Raw genomic sequence first — 14,332 nt, forward strand, 5'->3', positions numbered from 1 at the left:
GGGATTAATAAATTATCTATCTATCTATCTATCTATCTATCTATCTATCTATCTATCTATCTATCTATCTATCTATCTATCTATCTATCTATCTATCTATCTATCTATCTATCTATCTATCTATCTATCTATCTATCTATCTATCTATCTATCTACTAAGGGCAAGGTGATGTGTCTAATGATGTTTGCTGAATATATTTTACCTTAAGGTTAGTTGTGTCAGTGAATTTCCAATGAGTCACCGATTTTTACTGGATTTCTATTTTAGATCCATGCTTTTAAGAGATTGTTTTGTCATATTTTGAAATGACTGTGCTCCCCTTTCATTTTATGGTATTCTATTAAATTTCTATATATTGTTATCCTTCCTCTTCTAAAAATTGAACTCTCTGTATCTTTCTGTATAGAAAAATCACTCAGTCCAAGGATCGCATAGAGCTACAAGGAACCCGGACGTGAGCTGGACCCATTCTTTCTTTGGTTAAATTGAAATCTTAATGTTCTCATATTTTTAATTTTGTTTTTGTTATTGCTCAATGATGATGTCATCATTCCACTTACTTGGTTTTGACTACTACAGTATGTGCTGCTAAGAGTCATGGCTTGGCCATGGTGATGCACAAGTAATTGCATGGTGGCCATCTGATTTAAGATCAAGCTGTATGCTCTATCATTGTCCAAACTTTGCTTCAAAGAACAGAACCTTTGTTAGTTTGAGAAAAGTAGTTCTTTATAAATTTATTTAAGAGACTGTTTTTGGTTTTGCCTTATTTTGTTCACAACTTTGAGCTCATCTACTCAAATTTTGGTTGCTAAAATCTTAAACCTCTTGTAAATTAAAGTCTGCTCCTTCTAGAAACTGTACTGACCTTAGTGGTCTACAACTTCTCATCACAATGACAAAGTCACGCTACTAGACTGCTCTTTCTTAATCAATAAAACACTTTTAACTCAGTGACATTAATCAGATAAAAATGAAAATGTTAGACCTTCTTCAGCTTACCTCAACCTGGAAACAATTTAATGATAGCATTCTGTACTGCACATCACAACCTGTGAACACATCATACCTGCAAAGATCCATCTAAACTACATCTCAGTGGTCATAATAATGATTTGGTTGTGGTACGTCATGGTATTTTGATAACATATGATATTTCTTCTAAAATCTCTTAAATATCTGTGTTATCTTTCTGTATAGATGTACATCCTACAACAGCATTCCTGCTGTCACGCACGTGCGAGTAGGAGGGCGTTGTATGGACCAAGCAAAGGTATTTCCATGCCAGGCCAGGGGATGACGGTGTGCACTAAACCTTCTCCTGCTATTTCCACAGACCAGCCACGGGAAAACCTTTCTGACTTATCAATGAAGACATCACTTCAGGTTCTGGTGCCTAGGACGACATCAGAAGAAGGTCACTTCCAGTTCTTCTATGTCACATCCGGTCTTTCCATTTAAAACCAACATCTTCTCCAAACTCAATCAGTTCATATCTGGACTTCATCAAAGACACTTCTGTCTTAAAAACAAAACCCATTGCAGCCAGAGATAATACACGGGTTGCTGCCCCAAACCTTTATAAGTGTGTCAAGTCTGATCTTTTTACACTGCTTAATACACTACTCACATTTCTCTGTTCTAAGTGTCTTCCTTTGTTCCTGTGTTGTCATTTTGTAAGTAATTCCAACAGTATTAATTTTATAATATTTTTAAAATATACACACACAAAATAATTTACTGCTCTATCATCAGACTTGCACACTTAAGTTACCAGTCACTTCTTCAGACAATAGCCATATCATTTAAAGAAAAAATGGTGTTAGTATAAAAAGGAAAGATGAGCATATGTAAAGGAGAAGTGTTTGGCTTGGAAGAAGGTAACCAGTGCCAGAACTATTATCCCTAACTCTTTACCTTAATTTTGATTTTCTTTTTTATGTAGCAAGACAACCCTGTTTTGTGTAATTGTGTATACTTGAGCCTGTGTTTATGATAGCAAACTGTACAGAAATATTGCCATTAGCTTTCACTTGGGTAAAAACGGAACATAAGAACTCTATATTATTTCCATGACCCAAGTCACACTTCTCTGCAGAGGGTGTCACCTCAGCAGGGGGAGAGAACGTAACAAAGACAGAAAGTCTCATGTTACTTCCCTGCAGTTCTGACTATTAGCAGCCATTTGGGCCAAAGTAAAGCTGCTTTCACTTGTTTGCGGAACTACTGTACTTTAATTTGCCTACCTTAGCAGGCTAGATCTGAAAAAAAGCCAAGGATATGCACCCCCTTTTCTATTACTGTACACGTATAAGTCTTAAAAAAGAGTACAATTTTATATAAGCTTTATGATTTAAGAGTGCTTAAGTTATTAATTAGCTATGAAATCCAGATGGTACTTACTAGCATTAGTATTGTCAAATGTGCATAAAATGTTCAGGGATTACCTAAGAGAGAGATTACTCTGTAGGCAATCATTACATATGACTTATTTTTTAACAGTTGTGATTTTGTCTATTGATTTAAAGCTGGAAGTTTACTATCGCATGAGTAACTCTCTAGGAGCACAGACATACCCATTTAGTTCTGGTACACAGCAAGGGGAAAAACACATTTAATGTACTTAATCTTTTCTTATCCTGTCACACCAGACATTCTATATTAAAGCTAAAGATAACAAAACCCTGACATTGTAATCTTTTAATGGATATTTCTGTAGAAGAAAATGATCCTGTTTTAGCTACTGGACATTTTATAATCGTTCTAATATTTGACATTTGTTCAATATTCTATGTTTTTTTAATGCATTTAAACTTGTTTTTTGTACAAAACCTGTATTTGTCATTTACTTCAAAGATTAATTAAATGATTAATTCCAACAGAAGAGAGCACTATGTCATAAAGTTGACAGGAATCAAATATGCACTGAAAGTGAAATAGTGTTACGTTATAAAACTCTAGAAATGTAATGGAGGTTATATGATAAAGAGACAAATGTTTATTAACACACAACACAAGTACAGTACAAATAAAAAAAAACTATCAGATTCATATCAGATTTTGAACAGTTAAACATTAAGGACAAGTGTTAATGAGACCTTTGGTTCTTTGAAAATTGGCAAGTCAGTTTGTATAACATATTTAGCAAATAAAAATCCTATACAATGACAGGTTTCAGGCTAGTGCTTTCAATAATGTTGTTAAAGTGAATAATTACTGAAGGATTTCAAAAAGAAGAAATTGTTTACTTTGTCAATGACATGCATTTGTTTTATATAATTTTTAAATGCACAAAACGTGGGTGTATAACTATTGGAATTACTTCTGTGCAGACATTTACAAATATATTTTCTTCAGCTTACCTTCCTTTTCTTCAGGGGCATTTAACACTTTTTGAAAGGTGATGTACAATAAGGACACAGCTGTAAAGGAATGCACTTATCGTAGGGAAAAGGTAATTGTTTAGTCTAACTTTACATTTATAGTTAGATAAGAGTTTAAAATATCACAGAGGTGCAAGACCATACTTATCAACCACCTTAAACATTTATAAAATTGTTAGTCCTGGTATATGTCATTAGTCGAGCTATTTTTTTAACTTGCTTTCTTCCATGTATTTCATTTCATCGTAACCAAAGAGGTAATGCAGTGCAACAATTATCCCTTCAATTATTCCTCCATTGATCCATTATTTTTTAAAATTCTCTAAATTCATTTCAAAGTTGAGGTGAAGCCTAGTAGATACGTTTAGTGTCTACACAGCAGCACTGGGCACAAGGCAGGCGCCTAGCTGGAACATGACCATTTGGTGCATGACTAGAATCACTGGTGCAATTTACAGTAAATCCAAAATGCAATGGACATGGCCCTTACAAATACTTTTCAAACTCTGCATATTGGAGCTAACCATCAATCCATCTATTTTCTAAACTTGCTCACCCAGAGTAAGGTCAAAGGGAAGCTGGATCCCATACCAGCATGCACTGAAGCACTAATTACTCAAGAAACTCTATTGTTCTAAGCCGCTAATAGCCAGTTTCTGGTTAATAAATTTGACTCAGAAATATTAACAATAATAACAATGTCTGTTGAAAGTAATCACATCTCCACCTTACATCACTTGTCAGTATAAAAAGAAAATGAAACACAGGAAAACAAAAGTCAGAAATGAAAACGTTCAGTGCTCTGAATTTTACCATTAATAGTTAATTAATGTCCCTCATAGACTGGAATAAGTGCTCCTTACGAAATTAACCTGTTGTTGGAACAGGTTCAGGAATGAAAAATTTTTGTTTGAAAAAGTGGTTAAATGTACATTGTTTGTTTTCTCAAAAACAGCTTTTCCATGGATTTTCATGATTTCCTCCATTTTCAATTCTTTGTATAATAATAATTCTTTGCATTTATATAGCGCTTTTCTCACTACTCAAAGTGCTCAGCAATTGCAGGTTAAGGGCCTTGCTCAAGGGCCCAACAGAGCAGAGTCCCTATTGGCATTTTACGGGATTCGAACTGGCAACCTTCCGATTGCCAGTGCAGATCCCTGCCTCAGAGCCACCACTCTGCCTTTTTTTTTTTTTTTTTTTTTTGTATGTTTATCTTAACCGTAAACCTTCATCATTTATTATCCATCCATCCATCCATTTTCCAACCCGCTGAATCTGAACACAGGGTCACGGGGGTCCGCTGGAGCCAATCCCAGCCAACACAGGGCACAAGGCAGGAAACAATCCCGGGCAGGGTGCCAACCCACCGCATTTATTATTCATATTAAACTAAAAATTAGAAAAGAACATTTTTTTCTTTCACATCCCAATGATATGAATGCTAGACTGATCAGCATCTCTAAATTGACCCTGTGTCAGTGAGTTTGGATGTGTGAGTGAATCTTTTACATAATGGTCTTTTGTCGTGTCCAAAGATGGTTCATTTCTTGCTGCTGCAGTAGCCTACGTACTACTCTCTGTGACATTGACATTACTACGTGAGTTACTGGTTTGCAACAGGTCCGCCAGATGTTGCGTCCTATCACATTGAATTGAAAATGGAAATAAAATTTAAGAAAATTTTGGGAACCACTGCCATATATATTTTATCAATTTTCATTTTCTGTGCAGCCTACATGATAAAGGTTAAAAGTAGATGGCAGATATTTAATAATTAATTTTAATGGCAAACAGTTTTTGCAAGAGTGTGTATATAAATCCCATATCTTAAATTATCCTTTCATTTAGAACAACAAAAACTTCATATTTGTGCATATTTCTAAATCTCATTTATTGATTCATTAAACTAGAAACAGAAACCAAAAACAAGCAAGGGTTGATCAATCAGAAAATTTCTTTAATACAAAACAAAAATAATAGCTAGAAAGGCATAATTTAGGAAGCTGAAATTCTTGGGGTATGAGTAAGGGCATAAGTTTTACTTCTTAAACAATAGTCAGTCTTTCCTTCACTTTCATTTAAAGTTCATATCAGAAACTTCTGCAACCACCTGCCCTTAAATAAAATGGCATCTATCACATTTCCAACTGGCACATATGCAGTGCCACAACAGGAAGGCATCCTTTGCAGCCTGTGAGACATTAACAAAGGGCATCATCATAAAGAACACAAAGAAATATGAAGAAAAAGAAAATTTAATGAAAAAAAACATTACAAAATTGTCATACATGTTCCACAATAATCTTAAAAAGGAGATGATCCTGACAACTTTATTACAGCACTTTTTAATATTTCTCAAATATAGCTCATTGTGGTAAATAGTAGCAAATCTACAGAAAATTAATTTTAAAATGTTGCTGTCAACCTGTAGCTTGAAATTAAAACCTCATCATTAACTGAATATGAAACTGATGAACAAAAACACTGAACATCAGTTTCTTCCATGTATCCATTTTGAGTTTCTTATTATTTAAAAAAATAAAATATGCATCAATTAAAGATGTTTTACATTTTTGAATCTGAACAATTTTGTCGCCTCAGAAATGTGCTCAATTAAGTGAAGCATTATTTATAAATTTAAAAAAAATATAAAAACAACACTCTCTCAGTGTGATGCTAAGGTTGCTCACAGCCAGCATACTCCTTCCTAAACCTGGGATATTAATAGTCATGACTGAGGATGGACCAGAGCAAGTGAGCAGAAAAGTGAGACTCTTTAGTCAAAAGAATAGCAGACTTTATTTAGTACAGATACTAAAGTGCTCAGGTTAATAACCTGAAAAAAACAGATTTTTAAGTCAGAAATCTGGTTTCTTAAAAATCCACGTTTACACAGGCAATTGTGCAAACAGTGCAATTCAAATCTCCAATAAATAAGACAATAAATAATTCCATAAAATCATACCATAAAATAAAAAGCGTCTTTGAGTATCCAATAAACAAGGCCAATAAAACTAAATAATTCTTTAAAGTCATCCAACCTGTGGAGTGGTAACCCTATTCTATTCCCTCCCTTTATCCTCGTCAAGACACAAATCCCTGTTCAATCCCATGTTGACCCAAACTGCTGATGGCTTCCGCAATTCCAAGGGTGCCTTTCCATTCATGGATACAGTGCATCTTGCTCATTCCACATGTTCCAGTACACTCCACCCCCCTCCTCTCAAACATGCTTCACAACTCTTCAGAGCTGCCAACAGGTAGCCCTCTCACGGAACTACCATATAGCCCTTGGAGTTGCTCTCTACAGACTGTCAGCACATCGAAGTTGCCCATCCCGTCCTCTTATCCAGTTTCTTCCCCCATAAATGAGCATGATTCTCTCTTTCTCATTTTTCGAACCAAGACTTCTTCCCTCTATCCCTAACCTTCTTTCCCTTTACCCAGGCAAAAAACCCCTGCCAATTACTATGCCACTCAATCAGTGATTATCTAATAAACTAGCACTCCTGCTCATGTGCACATCTTGCCTCATCACGAGTCAGCCAACAGACTGTACTATAACCATTAAATGAACAATTAAAAACAACCCACTGTATTACCACACCTAAGAACTTACAATGGTAGTCCATGTGGCACTACAACAACGGTGTAACAGAAGCCATAAAGATTCCTTTTTAAACAATTAATTTTTACCAAAAATTCTTGCCACTATCTTTCCCAAGGGAAAAATACTCATGTATTTGCTTCATTCTCAGCAACTGTCATTGAAAACAGCAGCCACTGTGATAGACACTAAGGTTCAAAATAGGAGCACTGGAGCTAAACATGACAAAGCATTTTTCTGTAGTTGTTTAGAATGACATTTCTTTCAGTTGATAAGGTTTTAAAATATAAACGTCCAGGATGCAAAGATAAAATGAAAAGTACTAGTGTGTATAGTTTCCATTACAACCCTTACATTATGTTTAGATTTGAAGAAAAGTCGAAACATTGACAGTACTTGTACACTACACACTGTCACTTGGAGCTTTAAGCAATATGCTGGAGCAGCTAACAAAATCAATAAACCTGCTTTAACAAAAGATGGTCATTTGATTACTCTATTTTTAATCACTTCTAGTTTAATTTAGAAAAAATAGAAAAACATCTCTAGAACTCCATGATTGGTCAGGGCTGGAAAATGGTGCCCATCAACAGCACAAATTGCAGCCTTGCTAGACAGGTCTATGTTTGCCAGCTCTTCCCACACTCTGCAGCAAAGAGAGAGTCTTTTAAGTGCTCCAGATGTGTACCACTATTCACCAGTAGTCCAAAGCCCTGCCGTTGTGCCAGGCAGTATGCTTTCTTTTTGTCTCTACACGTCTGCCTTTTCTCTCATATCGAGTCTGTTGCAGCTCCTCATCAGTGTATTTTGACTCATACAGATTAGGTTCAGCTAAAAGACTAAATACTTCCTCTTCTTCATGATAAAACATAAACATTGAGAATAAATGAATGAGAACGTATTTGTGTAAATCCTAGCTTATGTATGTCTGCTGAGAGCTGATTAGTTAACAGCTAAATAAACGTTCTGCTTTTACATACAAATGTTCCTGCTTGAGTTCCCTGTTGGACTAGACCAAATGCAGCACCCACATTCAATTCTAGTTTGAACTGTATACTCTAGGACTGGCCTTAGATTTGCAATAAAAAGTCACTTGAGTTTTTCTCTTGGCCACACTCTAGGGAGCAGAGGGTTTGCTAAATCAAATCAGATAGTGATGACATTGGGTTATAATGCAGCTAGTTCATATGCCCACAAAAAAACAGGAAAAGGTTAATAACCCTGTTAAGGCAGAAATCTGGTTTCTTAAAAATCTGCGTTTACATGGGCAAGAACACTGCTGGAGTTCCTTATTTTCCTTCAACATCATTAAACTGCGTGAAAAAGAATTAAACATCATCATCAGCCGGCCTGAATCTGAAAATCAGCATGAAATCTGTTATAATCTGCTTGTATTTCATAAATTTGTTTACTTCAGTACATTTGCTCCTAGCCTTAAGCTCAGTGCTTCTGAGTTAACAATATTGCAGTTAGTTTTACTTCAATAAAAAACATGTAGTGTTCAGTTACTGGAGAAGGAATGATACACCCACCTGCATATTTGCCTCAGGAAATTTACAGTATCTTGTGGATGCTTCTACTTATGGCTGCTGAAAGCAGGTGTGACACTCACACGTGTACCGATGAACAGAGTGCAATGGACATGTGCAGACTACAAAATCCTTAAATGTATCACAGTTAAGGGTTTACATGGTCAAATAACCGGGTTACTCGCTTGAGAAATCTACATTGGTTAACCTAAGTGGAACAAGGGTTTAAACAGCATTTTAGAAACCAGGTTTCTGTTAATAACTGGGTGTGGTATAGCGGGTCCACGGGTCAGATAAAAAGGCCAGCTTTTAAATAAATAATCACCGCACTCGTGGCTTATAGAGGTGGCATGGTAGTGTGGCCAGAGCAGTTCTCAGATGCTACGTGATGAGGTTGTTTCCTCGCTTAAGTGCACAGGTGGAGAATCATCTGTATCCATAGCTGATGCTGAGAACTGCTAATCACCACACCTGTGCCACGTCCCCATAATAAATAGGAGAAGTGCGAGTGCGGAGAGCGAAAAAAGATCGGAAAGAGAGAACGAAGGTTAAAGAAGGAAGAAAGGGAGGCAGGAATTCGAAGGAGCCGGTGGAGCGAGTGAGCAAGCAAGAGAGAGCAGGCTCACTAAAAGAACAGGCAGCTGGGAAAAGTGAGCCCTAGCGGGGCATTTGGCCAGAACCCCGGGGGCAGTTTGATTGGGTCACTCCTGCTGAGCAGTTGAGAGGAGCAGGAGTGAGTGGAAGGCGGTTGGCTTGCCGCATAAGGCCGAGGAAGGCAGCGGGAGTCAGATTTGGGATCGGAACCCCAGCATGAGTGCCCTGGCCGTTGTTGGAACCCAAGTCTCAATTCAGGTAGTGGTGCCGTACGGAGCCAGAGGACGGAAGGCAACCGGACGTGGAGAAGGTCAGCCAAAGGTAGGGCGACTCCCCTGGTGCATAACCCAGATGGGAGAAATAGGGGAGCCGCCAGTAGAAGAGGCACAAGGTTTTGTTTTTAAAGGACTGCTTCCAGCCATTGTTTTAACCTCGTTTTTAAAGGATTTATTTATTGGATTTTAACCTCCACATTCTTCACTGTTTTAATGGATTATTTATTTATTTGACATATTGAAACACTGCACAATTTATCTGAACACTGTTTGGAATTGTTTTTAATAAAAGCACTTTTGCACCTTTTTGTACCATCCCCTTTCTTCGTTGGTGTCCTCACTGTCCAGCTCATCCAGTTTTCGAGAGGCTCCTTACAGGGAAGAGGGAGCCATGGAGAAGAACCCGCATCGTCACATTGGGTTATTAAAGCACATGTAAATACACTGAAGAAAAGTAAATGTTTCACCATTTTATTCTTGGGTTCAAATAGGCTGGACTTTTTGTTTGATAATTGGTGTGCAGGTTTGTCCATCAATGTTGGCAAGTTAAGTTCTAGCCATTTCAAACACTGACCATGGTGCCTTAAAGTGTTATTGGTTTTGCAAGAGTTTCATTCAGCTGTAATTGATACTGCCTTATCGGAAAGGGAGAAGCAGGCTGAGGTGGGGGATTGATTTCAAATTTCACTCAACAGAATCGGTTATGGGTAATACTTTATAATAAAGTTTAAAACAGTCAATTTCCACAGAACAGTTTTTAAAAAACACAGGTAAAAAAATACTGAACTCAAACTTATCCACTGACCTGATATAAGAAGTCTTCAAAAACAAAATAATAATCATCATTGCTTGCTGTCAGCTTCACATCCTGGAACAAAATAATAAAAGGTAAAATTAAAATAATATATTTTGTGTCATCTTTGAAATGTATTATACACTAGTTACATGTATTGTGTCTCAAATCGGTTCAGTCCAATTCAACAGCATTAAGCACCAAGCAAGTACTAGCCCTGGACAGACACACACCAACACTTGTAATCACAAAGAGATGCCAATTAACCTAACCTGCACGTCTTTAGGGATGATTGAATACAACCAGAGTGCCCACAGCAAAACCCATGTAGACACAGGAAAATGTGCAAACAGTACTTGGACAGCAAATGGGTTTGAGACTCAAGCCTAGCATGTTGGATGTGTGAGGCACCACCACACCCAATGCACTACTGTGCCAACCAAAATGAATATACTGTATATATACACTATGTATATACACACACACACACATGCATACACTGCTCAAAAAAAATTAGTGAACACTTAATCATCACAGTCTCACACCAAGTCAATTAATTAAGGATATCAATCTGTCCAGTTAGGAAGCATAAGCGATTGTGAATCAACAGGCAAAAGAAAGACGACCCCCTAAAAAGGGAATGGTTTTGCAGGCAGTGTTAAATGAATCTATCATTTTTAAATCTTTTTTAACAATATTGCAAATAGGTTGGCATTGTAATTTAATGTTTGCTGTATGACTTCTGTATGGAGTTGTCTGCCCCTGTATTCACACTGCCTTCTACCAGGTATTCTGGTTTCCACAATTCATTGATCTGTCTTGTTCTTGATTAGTAACTTTATCTTAATTCAGTGTGATTGTGTGCCCTTCTTCCCTATTCAATGCTAGATTCTGTCTTATGCCTTATACAATTGGGAGAAGTTGTGCCTCTGTGATCCCACACTAGAAAGACTGAATGGAGTGATCATTTTTAAACAGTAGATCTTATTTTATAAAACAGGAACATTTTGGCCCTGTTTGACACAACAATCTAAAATGATCCAGAAATATAGAAAGCTGTGGAAAAGAAAGAGGCAAGAGGTCATTATCAAATATAGCTAGGTTCTATGGGTAATAAGGCGACCAGGGGAGAGAACATCCATCCATCCATTTTCCAACCCGCGGAATCCGACCACAGGGTCACGGGGGTCTGCTGGAGTCAATCCCAGCCAACACAGGGCACAAGGCAGGAACCAATCCTGGGCAGGGTGCCAACCCACCGCAGGACACACACAAACACACCCAGCACGCACTAGGGCCAATTTAGAATCGCCAATCCACCTAACCTGCATGTCTTTGGACTGTGGGAGGAAACCCACGCAGACACGGGGAGAACATGCAAACTCCACGCAGGGAGGACCCGGGAAGCGAACCCAGGTCCCCAGGTCTCCCAACTGCGAGGCAGCAGCGCTACCCACTGTGCCACCGTGCCGCCCAGGGAGAGAACATCCACAAGGCATTACCTTCCCTGGGATGCTACAGGATAGCCCCCCTGGGTGGCTGTGGCACCACAGATTCCCACATGGTATGCTGGGAATTGGAGTTTGATGCAGCCCTGTTAGATTCTGTGAGGGTCGCTAGGGGGAGCTGCAGAGACAGCTGAGCCCTGCTATGTTGGGCTTTCACCTCACCTGGGAGTGATTCCAGACCTTGCTAACGAGCCACATGGAGCACTCCCAGGTGCAGCATAAAAGGAGCCACCCGCCATCATTTAGGGCCAGAGTTGGGAGGAAGAGGATGAAGCTCGCTAGGGAGGACTGGAGTTGGAAAGAGAGAGAGAGAGAGGGAAGAAGAAAAAAAAGGCAAAGTGCTGCATTGCACACTGTGCTTAATGTTGTACTATGCTGTGTCATGGGGCACCAGCAAAAACCATTTCCGACTGGAATAAACATGCGCTCCCACAGGAACTTGGGGGTCTGCCTGTCTGTGTCGGGTTGGTCCAGTAGTAGCGCCCCACGATGGTTCAAACTCTTTTACCATGATTTTGCAGCTACAAATATTTCAAAACAAAATAAAATCATATATTGACTATTTATTTTATATATTTATTTATCCAGGGATACATTTGAATTTTACTTTTATTCATTTAGCTGATATTTCAAAGTATCATTTCCAACAGTTATAAATTTGTAAAACTGTCAAGCAAAACATTCTCCAAGGCTAGTGCAGACAGCACTGTGGACTGAAATGCAAACCAGGTGGCTTATAAAGGTGTAGATAATTAAATATTGTTTCTTTATCTCCCATGCTCACAAGATGGAGTATTTCATAGTCAAATTTAGTTGAAAGGTTTAATCATTTTTGTTATTTATCATAAGACTGTTGTGTGCAATCAAAAATGTCTCGTACAGAAATGTCAAACAATACCCTACTAGCTTCTACAAAAAATATGATTATAAACCACATTGCTTAAAATATACATTTAATATTGTTATATTAGAATTTGTACATGAATATTATCATGCTCCTCATAAAATATTTTCATATTTATCGAAAGTTTGTATATAAATGTATATTTTCGAACTATAAAAAAAAAAAAAAAGATAAATCAGCCTACCTTATAGAATAGGTTGTCCACCAACAGATCATGTTGAATAACACTAGTTGTTAATTGCTCATAATACATTATGTCCTGTAATAGATATTTTTAAAATTAAAGAGGAAAAATACATTAAAAGCATGTTTTTTCTTTTCTTAATTTGCTCCAAACAGTAAATGCATCTTTTATAATTATGAAAATAGAAAAAGCATGCAAAAGCAAGAACATTTCAGTGGAACAGAAACAGCACAGTTTGAGAAGGCTCTAATCATTTTTGAACAAACATTTCATTAGAGGTGGCACTGTGGCGCAGCTGCCATTCGTCTCCTTTGTAAGACTCAGGAAAAGATGTAAATTTATGGTAGAGGGATCAATCCAGTTTTCAATACTACATATTACTAAGCCGAACATAATACCAATAATATATAATCACAAGAGCAAGCACAAAATGCCATGAGGGATGACCCTTTCAGTTTCTGAATTACATTTTTGATGAAGTATAGTCAACATGCGGTCTACCCTGGGAATTTTTATAGTGGTTTTCTTGACTGCACACCTTTCAGCATTTTGAGATGTGGAGTACAGGCACTGCTACTGAGCAGTGGCCTCTGGACAATACATACAGTAAACTTTCATAGAGAAATTAGATGTGTGATGAATATTAGGAGCTTCTAACAATTACAGTACAGTAAGTAGCTTACAAATCACAGAATAAAATGTATCCATCCTCTTTGTAACCAATTTATGCAGTTCATGATCATGAGGAGACAATGCCTATCCAGCTGCAATGAGCTCAAGAAACCAATCCTGGATCGGGGTACCAGTCCACTGTAGTGAACAATGACACACATATCCACCCACATTCATACCAGACCAATTTAAATTCTCCAGTTGATTTAAATCACATATCTTTGAGATAAGCAAGGAAACCAGTATAACCAAAGAACATCTACATAAAACATGGAGGATGTATCAGTAACCAATGTGCCAAAGTGTCACTCCCAGTTTTTCTTGTTCTGCCAAGATGAAACATAGGGAAGCGACCAAGGCTTTAGTTGAAAAAAGAACAAGGAGATAAGAGAAAAAAAAAGTCAAAGTTAAACAACTAACAGGGGTCAGAGCCAAAAAGACAAGAAAGTGCCAACAGCACTAAAACCAAAAATCATCAGATAAAACGTGTACTGAAAAAATATACAAAGTCATAATTTCCTAAAGAATATTTGCAACAGCTAAATATGCTGTATAATATTTCAAAACAATTTCAAAAACTAGAAAGACAGGACTATTGTGAAATCATAGATCACTAGTAAGGAGACTATGAACGGGGGTCATTTTTCTAAACAACATGGAGGCAACCATGTGATCTGAATTCACAAAATAGCAATGCAGCAGTGTAAATAAATAATGACAAATCATAGCAGCAACGATCCCAAAGATGAAAATAAAGATACACGAGAGGTTAAGCAGTTTTTTTTCTTTTTTAACTGATTTTATATCAATGAATTACAATAAAGCAATCAGATACATTTTTCAAATTAGATCTGAGAACTCCTCCCCATCCATCTATAA

At 37.4% G+C, this 14,332-nt stretch overlaps 1 protein-coding gene across 1 annotated transcript in view; it reads right to left on the bottom strand.

Moving 5' to 3' along the window:
* tbc1d19 (TBC1 domain family, member 19) overlaps positions 1-14,332 on the bottom strand; it is a 168,427-nt gene that overhangs the window by 46,281 nt on the left and 107,814 nt on the right. Inside the window, exons 12-13 of the mRNA XM_028802001.2 lie at positions 12,782-12,856; positions 10,198-10,260 (exon numbers count right to left, since the gene is read on the bottom strand). Of these exons, the coding sequence (XP_028657834.1) occupies positions 10,198-10,260; positions 12,782-12,856 (138 nt within the window). The remainder of the gene's footprint in view (positions 1-10,197; positions 10,261-12,781; positions 12,857-14,332) is intronic.

The sequence above is a fragment of the Erpetoichthys calabaricus genome, chromosome 5, assembly GCF_900747795.2.
Source record: "Erpetoichthys calabaricus chromosome 5, fErpCal1.3, whole genome shotgun sequence".
NCBI lineage: Eukaryota > Metazoa > Chordata > Cladistia > Polypteriformes > Polypteridae > Erpetoichthys > Erpetoichthys calabaricus.